We start from the raw sequence: 12,033 nt of genomic DNA, 5'->3' as shown, positions 1-12,033 counted from the left end.
TCTTATGGATTAAAACTATAGTGACTATTCTATTATGTAGTATTTAAAGATTTAATGTACTTGTTTTTAATAATTAATAACAGTTACAAATGTAATACAATAATTTTTTTAAAGAGAAAAACTAATAAAAGTAATAAAGTAATGCAATTAGTAAGAAAATTTATCGCATAATTAAAATTAGAAATGAGTAAATCTATATTTTGTGTAATTAAATGTATATTATTGATTAAAAATAATCTATCTATATTTATAAAAATAAAAAAACAAAGGAAAATAACTTTGAGGGTTTATGCATGATTTAGGGTTTAAGAGTCTTGTCTGAAAGACAAACACGGTTATTGCTTTCCCGCTCTTTGACCAGAACACACAGAGAAGGAAGCTCAGATTATGGCGATAAACGACAACATTGCCACCGTTTCTCTAATTAATTCTCTATGTAATAGCTTCCGCCAAGTACCTCCGGCTGCTGTTCCGGCAGTTCTGGATTGTGTTCTTGCTTCTACTGGGTTATCTCCGTCGTCTCTTTTCGCTGCTCTTATTGACAATTCTCCAGATATCGATAAGGTGATTACTACATTTCATTGTATTCCCTCTTCTATACTAACTGGATTGCTCTGTTAAAAACGCAAATTGAACAATGATGAAGAGGTCTCTATTTTTGTTGAAATTCACGGAAATCATGTATTCTGAACGCATGCTCATTTGTTTTGGTCAATTTCCTTTAAGCTGGAGCTCTTTTTTATGCTCAATTTTCATATGTGATAAATGTAATATTCTTTAATTGTCGTTGCTAGGACGAAAAAAATGGCGACAACTTGGATTTTGATCAGTGTAACTACCTGGCTTCGTTTGTCAGCGCGCTTTGCCACCTTCTAAAGAAACTTGGTGAGTGATGATTCATCTTTGCTCGAAATGTTTGAAATTTCTTTGAATCTGTTTCAATGTCTTGTATGCGACCGAGTTGATTGTCATTGATATTTGGAGTTGTTTACTTATAAATTTCTAAGCACTATATATCCAATTACGTCAACTGAATATTGTTAACCTTGTTCATGAAAATTAAATCTTGTATCTTGAACAATTTTGAACACCGTACTTTGATTTTATATTAATTTTCTTTTGATAAGAAACAATTTTTTTTTATTAATGAGTAATTATAATACAATTAAAAATGTAAAAGAGAATTACTCGAAAAATAAAAGTAGGAAAGAAAACCAGACAATAACACTTTACTGGGATAATTTAGAGCCAAATCCAATAGTTGTCTTTTTCCCAAGTGTTCTGCAATGATTTCTTGCTAACCTGTGGTAACATTGTCATCATAATTGTAATCAAAGCTTTTCTTTTCTCATGATGAAGGCTCACTTTTTTCTTTTTTTTTTTTTTTGGGGGGGGGGGAAGAATTCTTTAGCTTTCATTTCTAAGTAGGAGGAGGTTTGTTCACTTAATAGCTTTCCAGGGTGCAGGCAATATGTTGGTTTTTAGTCTTAACGTGTAAACTGATTAAATTTCTCTGCAGGCTCTGATCACAATGCCTTAAAGGTATTCATCTGGAGGAGTTTCCTTCCATTGGTTAATGCCCTACATAGTTTCAACCGTGAATTGCTTAACCAGGTAAATGCCTAAAGCTCGCCTGTTGTATTTCTTGTTTTGGTCCTCTTTTTTTTTTTTTTTTTTGGTATCTAATATCTAATACCTGCTTATTCCCTGCGCTGTTGTTTCTTTTGCATGAAACTTTGTCATTAGGTTGTAGAAACATTTGTTTATATTGTGGTTGAGACAAACAGCTGGATGGTTGTACAGGCAGACTTGGTTCCATTTTTATTAAGATCACTATATCATTCTTTGCATATACTTCAAAATGAAGAATTAGAAAACATGGAGTGGGATTTGTTCCCTAGCTATGTTTTGAGTTGTTTAGGGCTGGATAAAGAGCGAATTTGGCATCCGAATCGGTCAATTCCACCGCCTATTTCATGTTACATTCTTTCTGTAATGCTTGATGCTGCACTTTCAAACCAGCAAACAGCTGTAACGTCAGAACTAGGGGTGGCAAATGAGTGTGTTGATGCTTTACATTTTGCTGGTAATTTGATTTGGAGTCTTTGTAGCATGGCTGAACATATGCTTTCACAAAGTTTGGAGCATCGCGCTTGCACCATTAGCTTTCTTCTCCCTATTGTTTCCAAAGCATTTGCCTCTTACCACTCCTTTGAAGTTGTGATTCAAGGCAAGAAGCTTTTGTTTTCCCGGTAAGATCTACTTCTTTTGAACATGTTTGTTTTACATATACATCTCTTATTTATCAGGAATATATATGCTCTATAATATAGTATTTTGTTGTACTAAATATATTTGATCGGTGTCCAGGAATGATTTCTTTGTGAAAATTTGGAAATGCTGTAGAACACTATTTTCTCTTGGACCTATAGAGAGAAGAGATGCCTATAGTGTACTGTCTCTGTATTTGTCTTTCTTGCCTTGTACAGACAAATTGGAAGATGGTGACATCAGGAGTGATAAAGGCGAAGTATTGGATATAAGAGCTGAAGAAGACTTTTGGAATGAAATCAAAAGAGGCTTGGTACTTGAGCAGTATCTCTTAAAATTTTGCGGTAAACATTTGACCTTATATAATGGTTCACAATCATAATAAAAAAAAACTTTCTTTTCTGGTGTGACTGGTTAGGTTGATAAAGAGAGCTTTGTGAGGAAGCAGTCATTACATATGCTCAAGAAAGCAGTGGGAATGAACAATAGCAGCCAGTCCTCCAGTGTTTCAGAGATTACATCACATAACAAACAATCAGCACCACAGGGCATGACAAAGAGAGAGCTGTGGGCTGAAATGGAAGCACAGTCATTGGGTCTAGGGAGAATTCATAATTCAGTTGAACCGGATTTAAACAGTCAGCAGAAGTGGGAGGCGTTTGTCCTACTATATGAAATGCTTGAAGAGTATGGTACTCACTTGGTTGAAGCAGCTTGGAATCATCAGGTCTACTCTAATGTTTTGATTAGGTGTCTTGTATTTATGTATTTTAAACTCTAGATGAGATAAGGTTTGATAATAGATACAATGAACGAATGCCAAGTGTTTTTTGGGATCAAGCAGCAGCATTTCTGAAAGCCCATTAATCTGTGGAGATTTTCATTGCATTATTATTCCTGAAAAAGTTCATTTATCTCATATATATATATATATATTGTTTTTTATTGCAGGTATCCTTGTTGCTCCAATCTTCTACCTCTCATGTAGATTTTGCAAGCACTAATGGAGGAAAAAATGAAAACCATCTTGAAATTTCAGGTGAAATCTGTAAATGGTTAGCGATTTTGTGGGAACGAGGACTCCAACATGATAATCCACAAGGTAATGTTGACTTTTAAGTTCGTCTACGCATGCATGTTGTTATTATTATGCTAAAAAACTTTTTAGATGATGTCTTTTGTTGTATTGGCATCTAATGGTTATATGCAGTTAGGTGCTTGATCATGCAGTCAATTTTAAGCATTAAATGGAGGGATAATGGAAATTCTGCAAACTCAGTGCCTGAAACTTTTATTCTTGGCTCATTCCTACAAGCATTGAATGATCCTGTGCACCACAAGGAGTTTGGTATGCCTTTTAAAATTTAGTCTGGCAACTCTTCAAGATTATTTAGTTGTGTCGTTAATAAATAGAATAGTATTTTACTAAGGAAAGGATGTCAGATATTTAATATCTCTAGTGCTATGAATATTGGAACATGGTTGTTCATGTGTCTAAACTTACTTTATGTAGGTGGTAGAAATTTGAGTGCTGGCAACGATATTATTATAAGAATTATATTTTGCATGCACTGTTAATGTATAAATGCCTGCAATTAGATTGTCTATAAGTAATGCAAGTAGGATGCACTTAGTTGCTGATTGTTATAGTGAATGCACTTGTCATTAATGTTATTTCTTATGTCTTAAAAAAGAAAATACTTGCTAAGCATTCCTTAATAATCATATTTGTTGGGGAGGGGGGCTTCTTGTCCACTTTTTTTTTCCTCGTGTTTCAATTCGTCTAGTGATATACATATATATATATATATATTATTCTTTTTAGAAAGAAACTAAATTTGTATTGATGATGAAGAACACTAAAATGAAAATCTACAATGTTTATATATATATATAATTTTTCAGCTGATTGGAAAATAATAAGAACAATAATTATTTAAGGTGAAAGAGAAAAAAAATATGTACTTGACAAAAGAGTTATGTCTAGAAACTAATTTATTTCTTTCTCCGATCTCTCTAAGATAAAAACACTTATAGAAAAATCTAAAAAGGACTCCTGAAAAAAGTCATCACTCGTCATTTTATTTTGTGCCAAACAAAATTTATAAGCATTCCGCTATGTTGGCTTGTTGCTTTTAGCCCTCCCTATGTCTTCCCCTATGTTGATGGTAGAGTGTTGCCTTAATGTTTCTCTAATAGGTGTAAAAGGAGTGTACTCATCAAAGACAATGGAAGGTGCTGCTGAGTTCTTAAGCCAATATGCTAGCTGCCTTAGTTCAAGGTACAGCTTTGTGTGCTTTTTCCCCTTGCATTTTCAAGTTATGTTAATATTAATTGTTTTTATTTGGAATTCATATTCCTAATGTCTAAGCTATTGCTGCTAATATGCCTTGTGCTTATTTGGCAATGAAACTAATCTAAAATTAATCCAGAATTTGTTTTTGAATGCTCTTCTAACCCTTGTCCCTTGCCAGTTAAAAAAAGTTGTCTTCACATGATCAAGGAAAATGCATTTCTGTTGAATTGATAAAAGACAATTGTTATTCTTTTTTTTTTTATTTATTTTTCTAAAAAAAAAGACAATGGTTATTGGTTCCAGAAAGAGAATGATATGTAGTAATTATTTGACATGGTAACAGGAAATGGATTGTTTTCCTGATCAATTTAGCATCTGCGACAAAGCAGCAGTCATTTAGTAGAGCTGGGTTGATGGGCCTTGCTGAATGCATTGCTGCAGTTGCTAGCAGAGTTACACATGATAATGAAAGTGAAGCAGAAAGAGATGATATGTTTGCTGAAATGGCACATCTGGAATGTAACTCGGAGAGTTTTCTTCAAAATGACAAAATTGTTTTACTGAATGCTTTGCGGTTTACCATTGAAAGCAGCAAACAACACTTCAATCCTAATTATCGCCTTCGAGGTCTCAAACCATTGATTGATGGATTATAGTTCTCGTTTGCAGCTCAGTATTCTCATTATAAATTAAAACCAAGAGAACTAACAATATATCTTCTTTCTTATAACTCCAGTTTGTGAGAAAGTCCTTGAAGCTGGTGCTTCTGTTGTGTGTACATTTGACGTGCCTCTTGAAATACTATTGCACTTTATTTCAACTGTGCCACGAGATTTTACTGATTATGGTGGTAAGTCTGATGTTATAGCAACTTAATTTTCACCTTCCCATTTCGATATCCACAGTTCCTGGCATGTGTTTATATATAAGTATATGCTGATATCGCTCACTTTTACTTGTGGGTACTTCAAACATTATTCAATGAAACAGAAATGAGCCAAACTGAACATTATTCAATGAAATAGTTAGGATAATACGTCATTGGAACTTTTTTGTTGAAAATCTAGGCTCATCTCATGTAATGTTCTGGTTTAGACTAGGAGATTAGTTCGCATCTCATTGCTCTGCATTTTGAACCAAATATAGATTTTAGATTTGTTTAATGCGAGATCAGGCTCTAATGTATCAATACATCACAGTTTTTCATAAAAAAAATGTTATATCATTCTTTAGCTTGTCCATCTGTTTTCTGGTTACTCTACCTGTCTCTACTCTACGAAAAGAAATGAAACATTTCCTGTTATGGTATTTGAGGCAAGTTCTTGTCAAAAAAGAAAAAAGAAAAAGAAATGAAACAATATAACATAGAAGAACATGGGCGATTTTTCCTTCATATTAACAGTAGTTAGAGAAAATGGTAATTATTCCAGGATATTGTGTTTGAATGTTTATATGATTATTGCTCTGTGCAATGTCAACAAAGTTCCAATCTTACTCTTTGGACTTCACAAGGTATGACTCTATAAAATGGTGGCCATAGACTTATCATATCATCTTCCATATTACATGTGTTGGATGTTCTCCTCCCCTGCTTTTTCGGGGGTGTCTAATACATCTACTCATGTTATCAGTAAATAACACTGTTATAGAGGCAAAAATTCTTATTGAGGGTTAGGCAGGGAGTCTAGTTTCAAAAAAAAAAAAAAAATCTTTATTTCCCCCATCACTTGTCTGTGCCTTGTTCTTATCTCTCTCCTTTGATAGTTTGATGTGAGACATTGAAACTTGATCCATGCAATTAACAGTGTGGACATGGAGGCTAACCATTGTATCTCCATCTCTAATTTCTAGGCTCTTTAAGAGTCAAAGTACAAGAATGGCTTATGGGGTGCAGAAGGAAGCATTGCAGAGTCAACTGTTCCAGTACTGAGTTTAAGTTTCTGAAGAGCCTCCATGACTTCCCCAGCAGGTTTACAAGTCCTCACTATAAAAATAATTCATTTTCTACTTATGGCGATGAAGACTTAGATGCATGGGAATCTGAAGCAAAGAGATGGGCAAGGGTACTTTTTCTAGCAATCAAGGAGGAGTGTCATTTGATGCCCATATGGATGGTGAGCCTTCATTTTACCCGCTGTTTTTATTTGTTATCTGCATTGATGGTTATTCGGCATTTCTGCTGTCGATTAGTGTTTGGATTATTATGTTTTAGGAATTTTCATGCAATGTTGTTTTTCTCTCTCAAAGGAAGTTTCTGACATATTATACCAATTTTGTATGCAGTTTATTCAAAATCATGGTACTAATATCTGCAGTCAAAATGAAAATTTGGAGTATCTACCTATTAAGTTTCTCATCCTTACCTTGAGCTTGGTTCTGGAGCTTCAGATAATGCAAGACAGGACTACTGAATTTGGAATCAAGTTTAGAACCAGAGCAGAATTTTTTTCACGCGAGACAATTAATAAGCTGGGTTATGCAGAGTCTGCTGCTTTATATAAGAAGTTTACCAATGTTTTCCATTCTATCATGGTACACCTTACTTTTTGGACAGAGCTCTTAAAAGTTTTTATATTACTCGGTGTTTCTCATTGACTTGCTGTTATGATCTTGTGGTACGACTATTTTGTCTGATTTGCAGGAAGAGTTGGTCTCATATGCAACCTTGTCTTCTTCAATATTCTCTTCTAGCATTAAGATGGAGAGTAACATCCCCAGTTCTGTGAAAGGAAAACTTGGGGGCCCAAGTCAACGCCGATTATCATCTTCCACTACCACTGTGGTGCTTCAAGCTGTACGATTAACATCTGTTCTTCCAATTAATTATTCTTTCCAGGACAAAGAAATTAAATTGGAGTAGTTTTTTCATTATCTGTTAAAACTTAAACGTTAGAACCTTGCCTTTCTGAGTCACCTTGTGCTGCCAATTAATTTATTTTAGGCCTTTTTATGCAGTAGAAATCTTTTTCTTCCCTTAATATGCATTTTTTGTTGCTGAAGAAAACTACTTTGTTCGTAATTTTGAATTTCTATGGATCAACAGATAACATCCATGAAGACTGTTGCACTTGTATCATCCTGGTGTGCACAGTTTGAAAGTGATTATCCTTTAGATTTTGCTTTCAAGTTTTTATGGAGTTTCTTTCAGAGCACTATTTCATCTCCAGCTTGTGATTCAGAGGTGTGTACCAAGTTTAGTTTTCACAGATTAAATTATTTTTAGATTCGTGTTCAGATTAAGATTTACTTTTGAAGATTTTATGATATTATCTCTGTGGAAATTGTGGCAGACTGGAGCAGAAATTTGTCTTGCAGCATATGAAGCATTAACTTTTGCCCTCAGAGCTTTAGTGTCTGTGTTTTCCACTCAAACTTTGGATTTTATCAGAGAAAATGACAAGTTGCTGTCAAAATTAGATGGCAAAGCTATGCTCAATTTTTTGGTTCTTTCTTTTCTTGAGAATATCAATGATCTTATCGGTGTTGGAGTTTTGGTGCGAACAAGACGTGCAGTTCTAATGAATTGGAAGGTGAATAATCCATCAGATTCTTAAATTATTTTTATAACTCTCTCCCTATTTCTCTCTCTGATCTTTTGAATTGATTTGTCGTTAATGGTGCAGTGGCTTTGCCTAGAATCTTTGTTATCTATTCCTGGCTATGCTATTAAGCATGGGCTTAATATAGAGGACATCAAGCCTTTGTTCTCGGATGCTGCTCTGAGACGGATTTTTAATGATATTGTTGAAAAGTAAGAAAGAATGAGATTCTATCAAATGCAATTATTGAACTCTCACATAAGTTATATCTTATATGTGAATTGCTATTTTGTGCCGGTACTTAGCAGCATAAGTTTTGCAGATTAATAGTTGTAATATGTGAGTTATCAATATTTTATTGAATTTTCTTAGTTAATTACCAAATTGATCACAACCATTGATAGAAATCTAACAGCTTGAAATTATGCAAGCATTAAGTACACACACATGTATGTATATTTGTATAAATCTTTATTGTCATAATTTATAAGTTGGACATGGAGAAGAAAAGAGAGCACTGGTGAATATGATTGTCAACTTCCATTATCTTGCAGCCTTGAAAATGCAGGCGAAGGTTCCGTTTTACCTATACTGAGATCAGTAAGATTAGCTTTGGGCCTCCTTGCAGAAGGAAAGTCAGGTCCACTTGTCTCCTCTTGCAATGGAATTGAAGCTCAGGTTCGGCTGTAGCATGTGTTTTTGGCAGTTGAAAATCTAGGAGACTTTCTAATTTGGGGCTATCTTAGGAATATTATATACCATAAGTATTAAAAAACCTATAGTACTTCTGTTTTGTGATGACATTGTTGGTAGAACAGAAGGTTTTAATCTTTTTTTTTTTTTGAAAGCACAGAAGGTTTTAATCTTAGTTACCCTATGTTTGTATAATAGAGATCCCTGCATAAACCTTTTTGTGGCCACCCGTCAGTATTTTTCCCTTTTCTCCTAAGTCAAAATGTCTACTAAATATTAAGGGCATATAGTTTTTTGTTCTTTTTGTATTTAACACTGTAATCCAAAATAACTTAAAAATATGATAAGTATGCGGTTTGATTATGATTTAGAGATTTTTGCTGTCAAGTTCAAACAAGAATTATGATTAGTTGATAAAAGTTTAATCTGATGAGATGAAGAAACTGACTGTTCAGATGATTTGGAATTTGGTTCGCTCTTCCTGGATACTGCATGTCAGCTGCAACAAGCGTAAGGTTGCACCCATTGCTGCACTCTTATCTTCTGTTCTGCATTCCGCCCTGTTTACTGATGAAAGCATGCATATGTCTGAGAATGCATCTGGACCTCTCAAGTGGGTGTGTGGCCCCGCCCTCTCTCTCTTCTGTATTAGGCCTTAGTGTTTTTTAATAGATGGTGTATTAACCCAATAGTTCAAGTTTAATTAATTGTTCTCTCTCAACTGTTGATAGTTCATTGAAAAAATTCTTGAGGAAGGTACAAAAAGCCCTCGTACAATTCGTCTTGCAGCACTACACTTATCAGGAATGTGGTTGTCAAACCCGGAGTTTATAAAGTACTACATGAAGGACTTGAAACTTCTCTCACTCTATGGTTCTGGTTCGTCACACGCCCTTTTTTCTTGTTTGTTAATCCTTTCATGGTTTTACATTCATTTTTCAAGTTCTAACTATAATTTGAAATTTTCCTTTCCAGTTGCATTTGATGAGGATTTTGAAGCTGAGATAGCTGATAATCATGATACAAGGATTGAACTCTCCTTGTTGGCAAAAAGCCCTGATTCTGAACTGACTGAGGTAAGCAATTTGTTCATTTATGCTTTTTTAATTGCTAATACTTGTGGTGGCTCTGTCATTGTCATTTAACTTGAATGGCCTTTTATTGTATACGGATTTGTGGGCTTTTTTCGTTCAAAGTGTAAACTATTTAAATTGGGGCTTTTCAGGCTTTTATCAACACCGAGTTGTATGCACGGGTGTCTGTTGCTGTATTGTTTTCCAAATTAGCTGATTCAGCTGAGATGGTTGGATTGGGAAAAGAAAATGAAGATGGGCTTGCTGCTTTGGAATCTGGAAAATTGTTTCTGCTTGAGCTTCTTGATGCTGCGGTAATTATGTTTTCTATTGGAATTTAAGTTTGACATTCTTAAACTAGTCTTAAATTATACAAGAAAATTATCTGTTTGAAATATCATACTGTTTATGTAATAAAGTTTCTTTTGTCTAATAACTTTCCACAGTTATATAATTATATTTTCTTGCCAGTCTCACTTAATGATATGTATCACAGGTACTAGTATTTTCTTGTTTTTCGTAGTCTGTAAGCATAGCTTTTTAACGGGGTTGCTTAAGTTTTTTTCAGCTCATTACTCGATTACATTTCAGGTCATTAGACAAAGAGATTTCTAGAAAAAAAAGAAAAAAGAGAAAAACCAAGGTTCTTCAGAAAATGTTGAAAACACTCATTATATTAGTGCATGCTAACTCCACGTGTAAACATTTTCATTTTGATGCAGTTTTGTGCTCATGTGTAGGTAAATGACAATGACCTTTCAAAAGAGTTGTATAAGAAGTACAGCGCTGTGAGTGTCTGTTTATTTATTTCTTGTTTATTTTGTTGTCCTCTACTTAGCTACTTGTACTTTTAGTGAATCAATCTGGTCTCTTGTTTCTGTTTAAAATATATTTTTGTAAACAGCTAACATTTATTACTAACATTTGAATCCTACTTGAGTACAGCATACACGAATTAGCCACTGCTGCTTCAATCCTCATCTTTGTTATATTTTTCTAACTAGCCATCTTCATTTCTTTTTGACAGATTCATAGACGTAAAATACGCGCCTGGCAAATGATATGTGTTTTGTCACGTTTTGTTTGTCAAGATATTGTTGGGCAAGTCACAAATTACTTGCATATATCCCTCACCGTAAGTAAATGTTACATTTCAACAATTGGTGAACTCCATTTATGTGTACCGAATTTATTATAATATTGTTCAATTTTTTTTTTTTTGATGATTGCTTTATTTGTTTTTATTGTAGAGAAACAACTTACCTGCAGTTCGCCAGTACTTGGAGACATTTGCCATTAACATATATTTGAAGTTCCCATTGTTGGTAAACCTTTTTCTCTAGTCCATGGTGCAGATAGAGCCCATTCTTATTGTTGCTGTAGAAGATGGGTCAATCTGAGTTCATTTTTAAATGTTCTGATATTTTCTTAATCAGGTTGAAGAGCAAATAGTCCCTGTATTACGGAATTACGACATGAGACCACAGGTAAACTAGTTTGCTTATTTATTTGTTTTTTCAAATATTTTTTCCCCTTATGTTGTAGTTAGCTCTAGGAGAAAGCAAAAGAGAATGCTAATTGCTGTATTCAGCAGTTGAACTATGATAACAACCTTATCTTTAATCTGCCTAGAGGCAAGATCAGATAATCTGATATTCATATACAACGGGTAGGGGCCAGTCTAAGACAATGGCCTGTCTTTTTTTAAAAAAGATATTCATATACAATAAAAGGGGGGATTTATTCTGTAAATGATACGATCGGTTCATGGAAATTCACTAAGGGTTTATCTTTGTGAGGACTCTCAATAAATTCGAGTGGGGGCCAGTCTAAGACAAGTGGTCCCTTCCTCTTTTTCAAAAAAATAAAAAAGTTATAGAGTAGAGCCATTCCTTGTTTAGTTTGTTAAAAGAAAATTGTGTTAATGTTTCCCATTCATATGTATTCTATTAATATTTTGACATCAAATGCAGGCGCTGTCTTCTTATATATTTATAGCAGCAAATGTCATCATCCACGCATCTGAAGCTGTTCAGTCCAAGCATTTGGACATATTACTTCCTCCCATAGTTCCATTGTTAACCTCACATCACCATAGCTTACGTGGTTTCACCCAGGTCCTTACTTTTACTACTTTCTACTCTATTTTCTTTACAAATTA

General features: G+C 34.2%; 1 protein-coding gene across 2 annotated transcripts in view; it reads left to right on the top strand.

Annotated features, from left to right (window-relative positions):
- The first annotated feature begins 270 nt into the window (after window positions 1-270).
- Window positions 271-12,033, top strand: part of LOC115716390 (uncharacterized) — a 28,090-nt gene continuing 16,327 nt past the window's right edge. For both annotated transcript variants that reach the window (XM_061115913.1, XM_061115912.1), the window contains exons 1-27: window positions 271-564; window positions 795-885; window positions 1,520-1,614; window positions 1,747-2,252; window positions 2,371-2,584; window positions 2,690-2,998; window positions 3,223-3,373; window positions 3,482-3,619; window positions 4,471-4,552; window positions 4,911-5,194; window positions 5,304-5,417; window positions 6,419-6,681; window positions 6,851-7,099; window positions 7,209-7,361; window positions 7,611-7,748; window positions 7,858-8,097; window positions 8,191-8,318; window positions 8,661-8,784; window positions 9,255-9,416; window positions 9,531-9,678; window positions 9,775-9,875; window positions 10,025-10,186; window positions 10,613-10,660; window positions 10,900-11,007; window positions 11,123-11,197; window positions 11,309-11,359; window positions 11,846-11,989. In XM_061115913.1, coding sequence (XP_060971896.1) covers window positions 388-564; window positions 795-885; window positions 1,520-1,614; window positions 1,747-2,252; window positions 2,371-2,584; window positions 2,690-2,998; window positions 3,223-3,373; window positions 3,482-3,619; window positions 4,471-4,552; window positions 4,911-5,194; window positions 5,304-5,417; window positions 6,419-6,681; window positions 6,851-7,099; window positions 7,209-7,361; window positions 7,611-7,748; window positions 7,858-8,097; window positions 8,191-8,318; window positions 8,661-8,784; window positions 9,255-9,416; window positions 9,531-9,678; window positions 9,775-9,875; window positions 10,025-10,186; window positions 10,613-10,660; window positions 10,900-11,007; window positions 11,123-11,197; window positions 11,309-11,359; window positions 11,846-11,989 — 4,455 coding nt within the window. In that variant the 5' untranslated portion in view covers window positions 271-387. The remainder of the gene's footprint in view (window positions 565-794; window positions 886-1,519; window positions 1,615-1,746; window positions 2,253-2,370; window positions 2,585-2,689; window positions 2,999-3,222; window positions 3,374-3,481; window positions 3,620-4,470; window positions 4,553-4,910; window positions 5,195-5,303; window positions 5,418-6,418; window positions 6,682-6,850; window positions 7,100-7,208; window positions 7,362-7,610; window positions 7,749-7,857; window positions 8,098-8,190; window positions 8,319-8,660; window positions 8,785-9,254; window positions 9,417-9,530; window positions 9,679-9,774; window positions 9,876-10,024; window positions 10,187-10,612; window positions 10,661-10,899; window positions 11,008-11,122; window positions 11,198-11,308; window positions 11,360-11,845; window positions 11,990-12,033) is intronic.

This window comes from Cannabis sativa, chromosome 5, assembly GCF_029168945.1.
Source record: "Cannabis sativa cultivar Pink pepper isolate KNU-18-1 chromosome 5, ASM2916894v1, whole genome shotgun sequence".
In the NCBI taxonomy this organism is placed as follows: domain Eukaryota; kingdom Viridiplantae; phylum Streptophyta; class Magnoliopsida; order Rosales; family Cannabaceae; genus Cannabis; species Cannabis sativa.
Note: the sequence above shows the minus strand (reverse complement) of the source record. Positions and strands in the feature narration are given on the sequence as shown.